This window comes from Bidens hawaiensis, unplaced genomic scaffold, assembly GCF_021521415.1.
Source record: "Bidens hawaiensis isolate Kalapana, Puna unplaced genomic scaffold, B.hawaiensis_p1.1 tig00021996_1, whole genome shotgun sequence".
Classification (NCBI taxonomy): domain Eukaryota; kingdom Viridiplantae; phylum Streptophyta; class Magnoliopsida; order Asterales; family Asteraceae; genus Bidens; species Bidens hawaiensis.
Window position 1 is genome coordinate 22,824 of NW_027493405.1, and position 15,217 is coordinate 38,040.

General features: G+C 41.5%; 1 protein-coding gene across 1 annotated transcript; it reads left to right on the forward strand.

The window, feature by feature from the left end:
• Positions 1-200: 200 nt before the first annotated feature.
• LOC143564368 (uncharacterized) lies at positions 201-1,085 on the forward strand. The gene is made up of 2 exons (XM_077051668.1): positions 201-762; positions 865-1,085. Exons 1-2 carry the CDS (start codon positions 201-203, stop codon positions 1,083-1,085), a joined length of 783 nt encoding a protein of 260 aa, XP_076907783.1.
• Positions 1,086-15,217: the final 14,132 nt, after the last annotated feature.

Here is a 15,217-nt window from a genome sequence, read left to right on the forward strand (position 1 = left end):
GTGCGGTTATTAATGCGAAGAAGAATAAAACGGCAAGTGCGTTTTTGTTTCAAGTAATAGAAGGTGATATTCTTCTTCAAATTTCTCAATACAAGAATGCCCGGGATATATGGACGGCTTTGAAAGCACGGTATATTGGGACCGAGCGAGTTCAAAAGGCTCGACTACTAACGTTGAAAAGTGAATTTGAGAAACTCAAGATGGCGGAAAACGAGACTGTTGAGGAGTTTGCAGGAAAATTAACAGGTATGGTTTCAAAGGCAACAAGTCTAGGTCATGTGTTCGAGCAAGATGTCTTGGTGAAGAAGTTACTGGATGCGGTTCCAGATAAGTACTTTCAACTTGTAGCCTCAATCGAGCAAAGTGTTAATCTTGATAGTTTGATGTTTGAAGATGCTGTTGGAAGACTTAAGGCGTTTGAGGAACGTCTACGGGGCAGAGAACGCGCTTCAAATTCACAACGTCAGTTACTTTTCAATCGGTTGGAAAGTATTCACAAAGGGAAGTCGTATGATCAGTCCGGTAGCCGAGGTAAGGGTTGGCCGAGTTCACAGGGGCGTGGAAGAGGCCAGGAAACCGGAGGTCAAGACCGAGAGGATGGCGATCAAGATGGTTGTGAGAACCGAGATGGTCAACATCGTGGGTCAAGGTATACGGGTCAAAGAAGAACGAAGGATCGTCAATGGAGAAGGAAAGATATGTCACAGGTTCAGTGTTACCATTGTGATGAGTTTGGTCACTTTGCGTCTACGTGTCCGGAACGTATGAAGAAAAATGAAGAATCTAATTTGAACAAAATTGATGATTTTGATCCAAGTTTATTTATGATTAAAGGTGATTAGAAATCGGTTTTTCTGAATGAAGATGGTGTGATTCCAAAGCGTTTTGAAACTGAACCGATGGAGAAAGTTGTTTGGTATCTCGAAAACGGAGCATCGAATCACATGACGGGTAATAAAGAGTATTTTTATGAGTTGAATGAAAAAGTCACGGGAACGGTGAAGTATGGAGATGAATCTTGTATTGATATTCGGGGAAAAGGGTCGGTCTTAATTGAAGGAAAAACGGGGGAGCACATTTGTTAAACGATGTCTACTACATCCCGAGCCTACAGTGCAATATCATAAGTCTTGGTCAAGCAACAAAAGGTGGATGCGAGATTCACATGAAACATGATTTGCTAACAATTAAAGATGATATAGGTAAGCTTTTGATGAAGGTGACAAGGACCAAGAATCGATTATACAAGATTAGTCTCAAGATAACAAGTACCTGTAAACTAGCTATCAGTGGAATGAAGAATTTTGCAGGTAGGGATCTTCAAAGTATTGGACTGAAAGAAGACGAGCCGGTTACGAGTCAGATTCCAATCAAAGATCCAAGTTCCAAAATTCAAAGTCCAAAGAAGAGTGTTTTGGAAGTTAAAAGCGCGGTCAAGAAAGAGATTCAAACCCAAGGAAGGCGTGTAATGATCAAACGAAGCAAGTGTGTATTCTAGCCAAGTGGAGCCGAAAGAACATTGCAAGAGATCATGAAAAGCCTCGGGAGAATCAAGAGAATGTTGACAAACGTGAAGTTGAAGACCCGCAAATTTCGAGTAGGAAATTAGGAGGTGAGTCGGGTGACTCGGGTACAACAATTGTGGGGGTGATTGTTGGGTCAATTGTTGTTTGGCCCAAGTGTAAGGCCCAACCCAAGAATTAGGTTTTATTATATTTGGTAATGTCTTGGCTAACAAGTTAGGTTAGTCTATATAAACCGAGTTATGGTTAGACATTAGACAGGGTGAACAAGATGTAACCGAGTTAGGGTTCATCAAGAGTCAAACCGAGTTAGGGTTTGAGAGTTGTAATAAGTTTTTAGAGTTATATTTTCTGATTAATATAAACAAGAGTTAGTCGTTTAGTTTGTGTGTTTGATTAACGATCCGGGACTTGGCAATGGGTTTTTCTAATATGCTTAATATGGTGGTCATAGATCAACTTTACTTCATGTAACATCCCGAAACTTTTGGGCCAATTTTGTCAATCCACGAAAGATGATGGATAAACATATAAAAATTTGATTTCTGAACCCATCGCGTTACGCTACGGGAAACACTTGGAAGTAAACTGAGAAATGCGCAGTGTCGCACAACGCGGTGACCCTATCCATTGAACCATCGCAATAAGCGACGTCCGCGACAAGCAATCAGAGACACGTGTCGAACCATATGTCAACACGTAGCATAATGATACAGGCCGCGTGGCAACACGTTGTAACTCTCTAATATACAGAGGCGTCGTGCTACACAATGGCCCGATGTTCAGCCTGTCGTGATTCGTGAGGAATCTCATAATTTGCCTATAAAAAGGGGAGCCAGGCATTTGCAACTTCACAATCCCAATCACACTTTTAAACACACACTTTAAATCAAGAAACGTGCCCGAGTTCTGAAGTCCCGAAGTTTAAACAGTTTAATCCCCAGTACGCAACGTAGAGCAGAAGTGTTGCCAAATCAACCTTAGGCATTAGACTCCAAGCACTCTTGATAAGGTAGGAGTTCTGCTTAAGTAATTTTATTATATGGCTTGGACCCTAGTCGTGGGTATAGCCTAAATCTTGATCAAATGTAAGTATAACATAGCTTTTCATATACAAAGATTATAGTTAAAATAATGTTTCTTTATGACTAAGAATGTGACAATCGTCAATTTCAGGTTAACTCCGTTAACTCAACTCCGTCAATTCAAACTTAAAGATCACTGAATCTATAACGCACACCTCATTACATTTAAACTAGGGTTTAAATGACGCTTAACACTTACTACATGTGTAGTCTTTCGGGAATTGCACCGAAACGCAAACGAGTTGACGCAAACGATTGGTGAATAAACGAAAAACGTCAAAACAATAATTATGTGATAATTATGTGTTAGACTTATGTGTTATGTGATAACATTGTTATAAACGTTAACTCAATGTGCTAGAACTAGTTAATTAAGCTAGAAAAGTAACATTTGGAAGTTGAGGGACTAAAGTGTAACATGTTATTATTATTAATAACAATAAACCCTAACTCTCTCTTCTCCCTTTCACTCTACCCGACGGCAGCCCTCCCCCTCCCCTCTCTCGCGATCGGCAGCCTCACACACACACATATACACAAGATCTTTCAAGTTTGATCGAAGATTAAGGTGCTAGGAAGGTATAAACAACTATCCAATGCATTCTTCTTGCTTAATTTCGATTTTAATGGGTTAATTATAAACCCTAGGTCTGATTTTTATATGTGATGGTGTTCATGTGTCTTGTTTTGATTGAAAGATGTATTGATTGTTGAATTGATAGCTAGTATTGGTGCTATTGCATGTTAATTGTTGTGTCTTTGAGTTTGAGATCAAATAAAACCCTAACCATGTGTGTATGGTGTAATTGATATGCATGGATAGTGGTTATAGTGTCTAGAATGTTATATGAATGATTTGTGGTCCATAGATAGTTAATATGTTGAGTTTGGATGCAAACAGTTTCTGGACAGATTGTGTTGTTGATGTTCAATTGACTGTAACGGGGTGTAAATGTGAAAATTGGTTTGAGATAATTGATACTACAGTAAACTAGGTTGAGTCTAGTTTCTAAAGAATGTAAATTTGCAATTTTTGGACGTGTAAAAGTTAACCTTTATGATTTTACAAAAACGTTGTGCAAAGCTGAGTTGTTAGACCTTCTGTTAGGTTGTTTTGTAAATGTTATATCTCATGAACTACGAGACCAATTGGGTTGGTTCCACTTCTGAAAGTTGACTTGTTGAGTTAGGAACCTAACCCAAGTGGTCTTGCAATTATTGGATTTTTCGTTTAACGGGAATTTCAAATAACATTCTGTTGCGCATGAATTTGACTGTTATGAGCTTGCTGTAATGATTTGATCATTATGAGAAATCTATGTGGAATAAACATAAAATAAAATATGTTCTGGAAACCTAACACATGTATGCTTTTGTCATGATTTTTGGTAAATTAATTGAGATGCTATGATTGGTGGAATAGTACAATCTTTCAAGTAGAATTTCTGTCTCGGTGAAACTAGCTGCTGAATTTTGTGAAAATGCATGAAACATGATAATTGCTAGTTAATTGTTATGATTTGACCAAATTGCCCCTGTGGGGAATACTTGCTAAATAGTTGTCGCGTTTTGACCAAATTGCCCTTGCGGGGAATAATTGCTAGTTAATTGTTATGTGTGACCAAATTGCCCTTACGGGGAGTAATTGCTAGTGATGTACATTATGAATACATGACACGTAAATAATTGCTCACACATGTAACGTATCACAAATACACTTGTTAAAGTCACACACGATTCAAAAACGAAACACGAAACATGTTGTGTGCATAGGTATTATGTGCCGAGTCTAGAGACTCGATAATAGTTCCGACACTTAGAAAATCTCCTTGTTGTTTTAGAACGCTAGAGAGAGTTTTTCTGTGACGCGCATCTTGGTGAATTATTTTGGGAATACTTCGCAAACAGTGAGTTCACTTACCCCTTTTAAACTGTTTTCAAACGCTTTTCACTTGGGGGAGATAACATACTCCAAAAACGCATTTAAGATTTTGTTAATATAGATTATATATCACTTGTAAAGACTAAGTGGCAAACACAATAACTAAAGTCCTTCATTCACATCGAACCGTTTAATATTGGATAATAGCGAGTCATTGTTGAGTAGTACTACTGGGTTTGACAAACCCCACCCAACGCTAAACTCGACTGGAGGTCGAGTGGGTGTAATCTTGGCTAAACACATACCATGGTCGGGATAGACCTGGTGGCAAGGCAAATGATAAACAGTAAGCTTCGGTGTCGAACACTTAGTAATACTTGTTTTATAGGCTAGCTACCTATAGATATATAATTGACATAACACTATCTGGTAACGCAAAACGCTTAATGCAAAACGCTGAACGCAAACGCTAAACGCTTTATTTTATATAAACTTGTGAACTCACCAACCCCGTGTTGACACTTTTAGTATGTTATTCTCAGGTAGCCGAGGCGGGCGCGCGGTGTAGGATCATGCATTGTTTGAAACGCTTTTGTTTATGCAAACTGATTTTTAACTGTTGTTATGGGGTGTTAAGTCGTCCTGCGTGACGCAACTTTTATCTTTTGGTTTTTACGCTTCCGCACTTATTTTCAATTAAACGTTTTTACGGTTTGATTATAACTAATGATTCTGATCCTGTTAGTTCACACCCTCTGACGGTAAAACTCCGTTAGTGGATTTTGAGGGTGTGACACTACTAAACACCTCACCACTATCGAACATCACCGCTACTTGCACGAAAACCACAAGTCAACACGGATACTTAATTCCAGTCACTACTTCTTATGCATATTAATTTAGGTATAATACATACATGTTAATTTTGGCACTTTTAGGTAATACATGTTACTTTAGGTATACATGTTAATTTTTGGAATTTTAGGTATAATACATGTTAATTTTGGTGATTTTTGGTGTAATACATGTTAATTTTGTGTTTGCATGTCTGTGTGTATATGTACGTATGTGCATGTATCTATGAATGTATGTATGTAATGTACGTACGTACATACGTACGTACGTATGTATGTATGTATGTATGTCTGTATGTATGTATGTGTAGGTCCTTAGAACGGATCAAACAACACGATTTTCTAGCTAGCGGAAATCACTAGTAAGCAACCGATATCTAGGATCTTGTTTGTGTCTGTTATTACCCGAAATGGTAAGAAATATGGAGAGAAGAGAGAGTTGGTGAGATGTTGTGGAAAAGATTTCAAAAGGTTGGTGAATGCATGGGCATGCCTTCCTATTTATAGGAGAGGCATGCCATGCCTCTTTGTATTATAACCAGACCAATTGGCTCAACATTACATGGCCTCCGGCCCAAACATACATTAAAAAAACCGACAAGCTAACTAAATACATTGTGAATAGACTAAACAAATACGAAAGACTAAATAACAAAATGGGGCCCTACTATCTCCCTCCAGTCTTAGTATTTGATTTGTTAGCTTTCGTCTTCAGTCAGTCTCGTAGTTGAACGAAGAGTCATAGTCAAATAGTTGATTATCAACAAGGTAGCAGACAAACTTGTTTGTGACAATCGTCAATTCCAGGTTAACCTCGTTAACTCAACTCCGTTAATTCAAACTTTAAAGATCGTTGAATCTATAACGCATACTTCATTACATTTAAACTAGGGTTTAAATGACGCTTAACATTTACTACATGTGTAGTAGTCTTTCGGGATTTGCACCGAAACGCAAACGAGTTGATAAATAAACGACAAACGTCAAAACACGAACTATGTGATTACTATGTGTTAGGATTATGTGCTATGTGATAATATTATGGTCATGTTAACTTATTGTGCAAGTATGATAGAATGTTCTAGAAAAACAACACTTGGAAAGTAGAGGGATTAGAATGTAACTTGTATATCTATAAATATATTATTAACTTAACCCTAACTATTATTATTATCCTAACCCTAACCTACAAGTTCCGATCGGCTCTCTCTCACCTCCCTTCTCCACGGCTGCCGTCCACAAGAACACCCACATACACCATCAATTCAAGTCTTTGATCCAAGAACTAAGTGCTAGGAAGGTATATTTGATCATCCTTCACATCCTTGTTGATTGAATTTGATGTTTGTTGGATTAATAACAAACCCTAGCTGGCCGATTCTAGGTGTTATATTGTTCATGTGATTCTTGAATCGATTTGATGATAAAGTGATAACTAGATTGATATTGATACATGATTGATTGTTGTTCTTGATTTGAATTAAAACACAAACCCTAATCTTGTATGTATGGTGTGATTTATATGCATGGATAGTAGTTATGGTGTCTAGAGGGTTATATGGATGCATGATAGTTCATAGATTGTTATGATGTTGAGTTTTGATGTGAACAGATTCTGGACAGAATATATATACGATGTTTAACTGACTGTAACGAAGTGTAAACGTGAAAATTGATTGAGATTGTGGGTACTGCAGTAAACTAGGTTGAGTCTAGTTTCTATAAAGTATAAATTCGTAATTTTTGGATAAGTGGAAGTATACTTTTATGATTTTACAAAAACGTGATGCAAAGCTGAGCTGTTAGACCTGCTGTTAGGTTATATTGTAAATTCTATATCTCATGAACTACGAGGCCAATTGGGTTGGTTCCACTTCTGGAAGTTGACTCACTGAGTTAGGAACCAAACCCAAGTGGTCTTGCATTTATTGGATTTTTCGTTTACCGGGAATTGCAAATAACATTCTGTTGTGCATGAATCTGACTGATATGAGTTTACTGTAGTGTTTTGATCATTATGAGAAATCTATATGGAATAAAAATAATATAAAATATGTTCTGGAAACCTAAGACATGTATGTTTCAGTGGTGATTTTTGGTGAATTAATTGAGATGATATGATCGGTGAAATAGTACAATCTTTCAAGTAGAAATTCTGTCACAATGAAACTAGCTGCTGAGTTGTGTAGGAATGCATGAAATATGATAGTTTTTATATAATTGTTGTATTTTGACCAAAATACCCTTGCGGGGAATAGTTGCTAGTTTGATTGCCATGAATTGACCAAATTGCCCTTATGGGGAATAATGGTTAGTTAGTCTTTGTTTGTTGACCAAAATGCCCTTACGGGAATAATTGCTTGTAAGTACGTTATTAATACATGACACGAAAGTAATTGCTCACTCGTGTATCGTATCACAATTGTACTTGTTTAAATCACACACGGTTCACAAACGAAACACGAAACATGATACGTGCATAGGTATTATGTGCCGAGTCTAGAGACTCGTTAAACGTTCCGATACTTAGAAAATCTCTTTGTTATTTTAGAACGCTAGAGAGTTTTCTACGACGCGCATCACTCGGTGATCTAATTTGGAATATTCTTCGCAAACAGTGAGTTCACTTACCCCGCTCTTTGAACTGTTTTCAAACGTTTTTCACTTGGGGGAGATAACATACTCCGATAAACGCATTTTTGGGATAAACACATATTTAAGATTTTGTTATAAATTATATATATCACTTGTAGAGGCTAAGCGGCACGTAACCCTTGAAGTCCCACGCATCGAACCGGTTAATATTTGGAATAGCGAGTCACTGTTGAGTAGTACTACTGGGTTTGACAAACCCCACCCGACGCTAAGCTCAACTGGAGGTTGAGTGGGTGTAATTTTGGCTAACACTTACCATGGTCTGGGTTGACCTGGTGACGGGCACTTGATAAACAGTCAGCTTCGGTCTCGAACCACTTAGTAATACCTGTTGTATAGATTAGCTACCTATCGATATATAATTTGACATAACATTATCTGGTAACACTTAAACGCTGTAACGTGGTTACACACTTAAACGCCGTAACGTGGTTACACACTTAAACGCCGTAACGTGGTTACGCAAAACATTTAAACGCCGTAACGTGGTTACGCAAAACATTTAAACGCCGTAACGTGGTTACGCAAAACTTTTAAACGCCGTAACGTGGTTACGCAAAACACTTAACGAAAACGCTGAACTCAAACGCTAAACGATTTATCTTATATAACTTGTGAACTCACCAACCTCGTGTTGACCCCTTTTAGTATGTTATTCTCAGGTAGCCGAGGCGGACGCGCGGTTTAGGAGCATGCATTAATTGTTAAACATCTTACTCTGCAAACTTAATTTTAACATTTACATTTGGTTTTAAGTCGTCCTGCGTGACGCAACTTTTGAATTAAGGTTTTACGCTTCCGCACTTATTTTTCATTTAAACGTTTTCTTTGGTTTGGTTATAACTAATGATTCCGATCCTGCCAGTTCACACCCTCTGACGGTAAAACTCCGTTAGTGGATTTTGAGGGTGTGACAGATTGGTATCAGAGCCATTGGTTATAGCGAACTAGAAACTGCATGCATACTAGACTATAACCGCGACGACCCATTAGTTATAATAATACGCACTGCATAGGTTTGTGTAGTCTTGTAATCTTATCTCTTACCTCTTTCGCTCATACGCGCGCGCATACACGGCTTACCTGTAGGAATGTCGACGCCACCCTCATCATCATCCGATTCGATGACGCATGCTCACGGGAAGGAACCTCAGTTACCTACCGCCTCGCCACCCCGCGTAGTCCCGGAACTCGCAGCTCCCGCACCGAAGAGGTACCGCCTATCCGGAAGCCTTTACGAAAACAACGTTAGCTGGGATTGGTACCCTAACATGATCAGACGTATGGTCTACCGTGAACAAGTTCCCCCGTTGCCACACCCGAACCACCCTGCTTATCCCAACACCCTACCACCCATAACCGAACCTGTAGAGAGAGTTCTCGCAGCCGTTGTTTCATGTTTGGAGCGTGATGTGGGTTACATGCGCTACACGAGAGAGAACGTTTCCAGATTGTTAAAAGACGAAACCGAGAATAAGGAGGAGGTTGCCCGCATGGCGGCGGCAATGAAGGATATGCAAGGGGCTAGTGATCAACAAATGATGGTTATGATGAAGATGCAAGCCGAAATGATAGATTTGAAAGAGCAACTCCAAGAAGCAAGGACCCGAACCGAAATAGCGTTAGAGCGTTGCGATATCCTACAAATGCAGATTGCTCAGAACGCAGCCGACCCTGAGGCAGAGCCTGGGGCAGAGCCTGAAGTAGAACCTGAAGAAGATCCCGAAGAGGAGCCTGAGGAAGATCCCGAAGAAGATCCCGAGGAAGATCCCGAAGAAGAACCGGAGGAAGAACCGGCTGAGGAGGAGGCACACTCAGAGGTGTCCTCAGATGACGACATCTAGTAATGATGATGCTTAGATGGAGGGGTTGTCTCCATCCTAACTATTATTTTTCTATGAATTGAGGATTGATTGGAAATACTTTGTGGCGGATACAATGGTTTTAATCATGAATTTTTTTTATTTAGACTAATGTGTGGTTGTGATGTGATGTTGTCTCTTATTTCTTTCTTACTTATCTTTTCATTACATGTATGGTGTGTTGTATATGAAAGAAAAATTCATGTTTAACATCTTTATACTGTGATTCTAGGAAATGGCTGGAAGAAACGCTGGACGAGGACGTGGTAACATCAGCATGACTGCAGCTGAACTCCAAACTCTGCTGAATGACCATGTCGCGGCCGCTTTAGCCGCACACGTTCAGAATCAAACAGGAGGTCCGAATGGAACGTGTACTTTCAAGAACTACCGTGACTGCAAGCCCAGTACGTTTAAGGGCACTGAGGGAGCTATAGGCTTCCTGCGTTGGGCTGAGAAGGCCGAGTCGGCCTTTGAGATGTGTAACTGTCCCCCTGCCAGTAGGGTCAAATTCGCTGCTGGGACACTTGAGGATTCCGCCCTCACTTGGTGGAATTCGAACGTCCAGATCCTTGGATTGGAACTGGCTAACGCGATGAACTGGGAGGAGTTCAAAAGCATGATGCGAGAGGAGTACTGTCCGAGGGAAGAAATTTCGAAGTTAGAATCAGAATTTTGGTCACTAAAGATGGTAGGTTCGGAGATTGAAGCCTACACTACTCGTTCGCACGAGTTGGCTGTGATGTGTCCGCGGATGGTGGATCCGCCGAGCAAGAGAATAGAGATGTACATTGATGGGTTAGCACCACAGATTCAGGGTATGGTGACGTCTTCCAGACCAGCCACGATCCAACAAGCGATCCGTTTGGCTCACAAACTGACGGATCAGGCTGTGACCCAGGGTGCGTTACCACCGAGGGGTTCGACTGTTAAAGCCCGTGACAACCCGAGTAATGACCACGTCAGCAACAGTAACAACAACAGCAACCCGAACAGCGGGAAGAGAAAGTTCGACAACACCAGATCTTCATCCTCGAACCTCCCACCGCAACAACACTACCGTAAACCCGAGTTCACCCGGAGCTTTAACACTCAGAATCACAACAACAACAACTCCAACAACAACGGTAGCGGGCAGGTTTCGAGCGGATATGCTGGGAAGTATCCAAAGTGCAACAGGTGCAACTATCATCATGTTGGCCAGTGTGACCGTGTCAAGTGTCAAAGATGCGGAAAGATAGGTCACCAAGCGAAAGAATGTAGAGGAGACCTTGCGGCAAAGGGTGCTCCTAAGCAACCGATGACTAAGGGATGTTTTGAATGTGGACAGGAAGGTCATTTCCGGAAGGATTGCCCCAAGCTGAAACATAATGACAACAATGGGGGCAATGGAAGTGGCAGTAACGGTGGAGGAAATGGCAAAGGAAGAGCGTTTGTGATTGGATCGGGTCAAGCCCGCAATGATCCGCATGTGGTGTCCGGTAAGTTCCCTGTAAACGATTATTTTGCTTCTATTTTGTTTGACACTGGAGCTGATAGGAGTTTTGTGTCGAAAGCCTTTAGCCAACTTTTAGACCTTACTCCAACCCCGTTAGACGCTAAGTTTCCTGTTGAATTAGCTAATGGTAAAACTGTAGTAACAACTCATATACTTGCGGGATGTAAGTTGAAACTGTCAGGTCATGTTTTTGACATCGACCTTATTCCTTTTACGCTTAGTAGTTTCGATGTCGTTGTCGGCATGGACTGGTTATCCGAGAACCGAGCGGAGATTATATGCCATGATAAAATAGTCCATATTACCACCCCTTCCGGCGAGATCATTTCGGTCCGAGGCGAGAGAAGCGGCATGACCAACAGCATCATCACCCTTATGAAAGCACAGAAGTATCTACGAAAGGGTCATCCGGCAATTTTGGCGCAGATTGTTGAGAAACCCGCGGAGGAGAAACGAATTGAAGACATACCGGTTGTGCGAGACTTTCCGGAAGTTTTCCTGGAGGATTTGCCCGGACTCCCTCCTATTCGTCAAGTCGAATTCCAAATCGAGTTGACACCCGGTGCAGCACCCATAGCACGAGCCCCGTATCGGCTCGCACCGGCGGAACTTCAGGAGTTGTCCACCCAGTTGCAAGATTTGTTGGATAAGGGTTTTATCCGACCTAGCTCATCGCCATGGGGAGCCCCTGTCTTGTTTGTTCGAAAGAAAGACGGGACTTTCCGAATGTGCATCGACTACCGGGAATTGAACAAGGTGACGGTCAAGAACCGTTATCCTTTACCCCGAATTGATGATTTATTTGACCAGCTTCAGGGATCGAGTTACTACTCGAAGATCGATCTACGATCCGGTTACCACCTGTTGAGAGTGCGCGAAGAAGATATTTCAAAGACGGCTTTCAGAACACGGTATGGTCACTACGAGTTCTCGGTTATGCCTTTTGGCCTAACCAACGCGCCAGCCGTATTTATGGATCTCATGAATCGAGTATGCAAGGCGTACCTCGACAAGTTCGTGATTGTTTTCATCGATGATATTCTTGTCTACTCCAAGAACGAGACTGACCACGAAGAGCACTTAAGGATAATTCTGGAACTACTGAAGAAGGAACAACTGTATGCTAAAGTCTCGAAATGTGAATTTTGGCTTCGCGAGGTTCACTTTTTAGGACATGTGATCAACGAGAATGGTATCCATGTCGATCCCGGTAAGGTGGAGGCCATCAAAAACTGGGAAGCACCTAAGACTCCGACTGAAGTGCGACAATTCCTAGGACTGGCCGGCTACTATCGGCGTTTCATCGAGGGATTTTCAAAGATTGCTCAACCCCTCACCGCTTTGACTCACAAGGGCACTAAGTACAACTGGGGTGACGCGCAAGAATCCGCTTTCCAACTGTTGAAAACCAAGCTTTGTAGCGCCCCTATTTTAGCCCTCCCCGAGGGAACAGAAAATTTTGAGGTACACTGTGACGCATCTATACAAGGTCTCGGTTGTGTGCTGATGCAACTCGAGAAGGTTATAGCCTACGCCTCTAGACAACTACGGGTTCACGAGAAGAACTACACGACCCATGATTTGGAACTCGGAGCTGTGGTGTTTGCTCTTAAGATATGGAGGCATTACTTGTACGGTACCAAGTTTACCATTTACACCGACCACAAGAGTCTCCAACATATCTACGATCAGAAGGAGCTGAACATGCGACAGCGTCGTTGGGTCGAGCTGCTCAAAGATTATGATTGTGCCATCAAGTACCACCCGGGCAAGGCCAATGTGGTGGCCGACGCCCTCAGCAGAAAAGAAACAGATAAACCCAGACGAGTAAGAGCATTGCAACTTACGATTCATGCCAGCTTACCCGATCAGATTCGCGATGCGCAACTGGAAGCTTTGAAAGATGAAAATCTTCCATCGGAACTCATGCGGGGCATGAACAAGCAACTTGAAACCAGATCGGACGGGGTCCGATATTTTGAGAACCGGATTTGGGTTCCACGATACGGAGAGTTGAGAACTCTAGTGATGGACGAAGCTCACAAGTCCCGATATTCTATCCACCCTGGCTCAGATAAAATGTATCATGATTTAAAGGCACTTTACTGGTGGCCGAACATGAAAGCCGACATTGCCACCTACGTGAGCAAATGCTTGACTTGTGCCAGAGTCAAGATTGAATACCAGAAACCATCTGGTCTACTGCAACAACCGGAACTCCCAATGTGGAAATGGGAGCACATCTCAATGGATTTTATTACGGGTTTGCCTAAGACACCGACGGGATGTGATACCATCTGGGTGATCGTTGACCGGTTGACTAAATCGGCACATTTCCTAGCGATTAAGGAAACGGACAAAATGGAAAGACTGACTCGAGTATACATGAAAGAAGTGGTGTCTAGACACGGAGTGCCTGTCTCGATCATTTCCGATCGAGATTCTCGTTTTACCTCACACTTTTGGAAGTCGCTGCAAAGCGCACTGGGCACACGTCTCGATATGAGTACAGCATACCATCCTCAGACGGATGGGCAAAGTGAACGGACTATTCAGACCCTGGAGGATATGTTGCGTGCATGCGTTTTAGATTTCGAAAAAAGTTGGGAACCCCACTTACCCTTGGTAGAGTTTTCGTATAATAACAGCTACCACGCAAGTATTAAGGCAGCGCCGTTTGAAGCGCTGTACGGACGGAAGTGTCGATCACCACTCTGCTGGGCAGAGGTGGGTGACAGCCAATTCACTGGTCCAGAACTGGTACTCGAAACCTCGGAAAAGATTGTTCAAATCCGAAATCGCATGGCAGCAGCACGGGATCGCCAAAAGAGTTACGCCGACAAGCGCCGAAAACCTCTCGAATTTAAAGTGAACGATCGGGTGTTACTCAAAGTCTCACCTTGGAAAGGTGTAGTTCGCTTTGGTAAGCGAAACAAACTCAACCCACGGTATGTTGGTCCGTACCGGATAACTGAGCGCATTGGTCCGGTGGCGTACCGACTGGACCTACCAACAGAACTCAGTGGCGTACACGATGTATTCCACGTATCAAATTTGAAGAAATGCCTATCTGATGAAACCCAAGTAGTCCCTTTGGAGGAACTGCAAGTTGATGAACAGTTACGGTTCATTGAGGAACCAGTCGAAGTTTTGGATTGGGAAACCAAAACACTCAAACACAGCAAAATTCCAATCGTTAAGGTTCGTTGGAACTCGAGACGTGGACCGGAGTTCACGTGGGAACGCGAGGATCAAATGATGAAAAAGTATCCTCACCTTTTTGAAGGGCTAACCAAACACCGAAAACCGCGAAACCCGGCAAACCGTCAAACATCACCGAAGGTATGAATTAAATTTCGGGACGAAATTTCTTTTTACTAGGGGATGATATGACAAACTGAAAATTTTTCTTCTTACTTTTTCAGGCTCTCATCACGACTTGACTCAAATTTTCGGGACGAAAATTCTTTAACATGGGAATGATGTGACAATCGTCAATTCCAGGTTAACCTCGTTAACTCAACTCCGTTAATTCAAACTTTAAAGATCGTTGAATCTATAACGCATACTTCATTACATTTAAACTAGGGTTTAAATGACGCTTAACATTTACTACATGTGTAGTAGTCTTTCGGGATTTGCACCGAAACGCAAACGAGTTGATAAATAAACGACAAACGTCAAAACACGAACTATGTGATTACTATGTGTTAGGATTATGTGCTATGTGATAATATTATGGTCATGTTAACTTATTGTGCAAGTATGATAGAATGTTCTAGAAAAACAACACTTGGAAAGTAGAGGGATTAGAATGTAACTTGTATATCTATAAATATATTATTAACTTAACCCTAA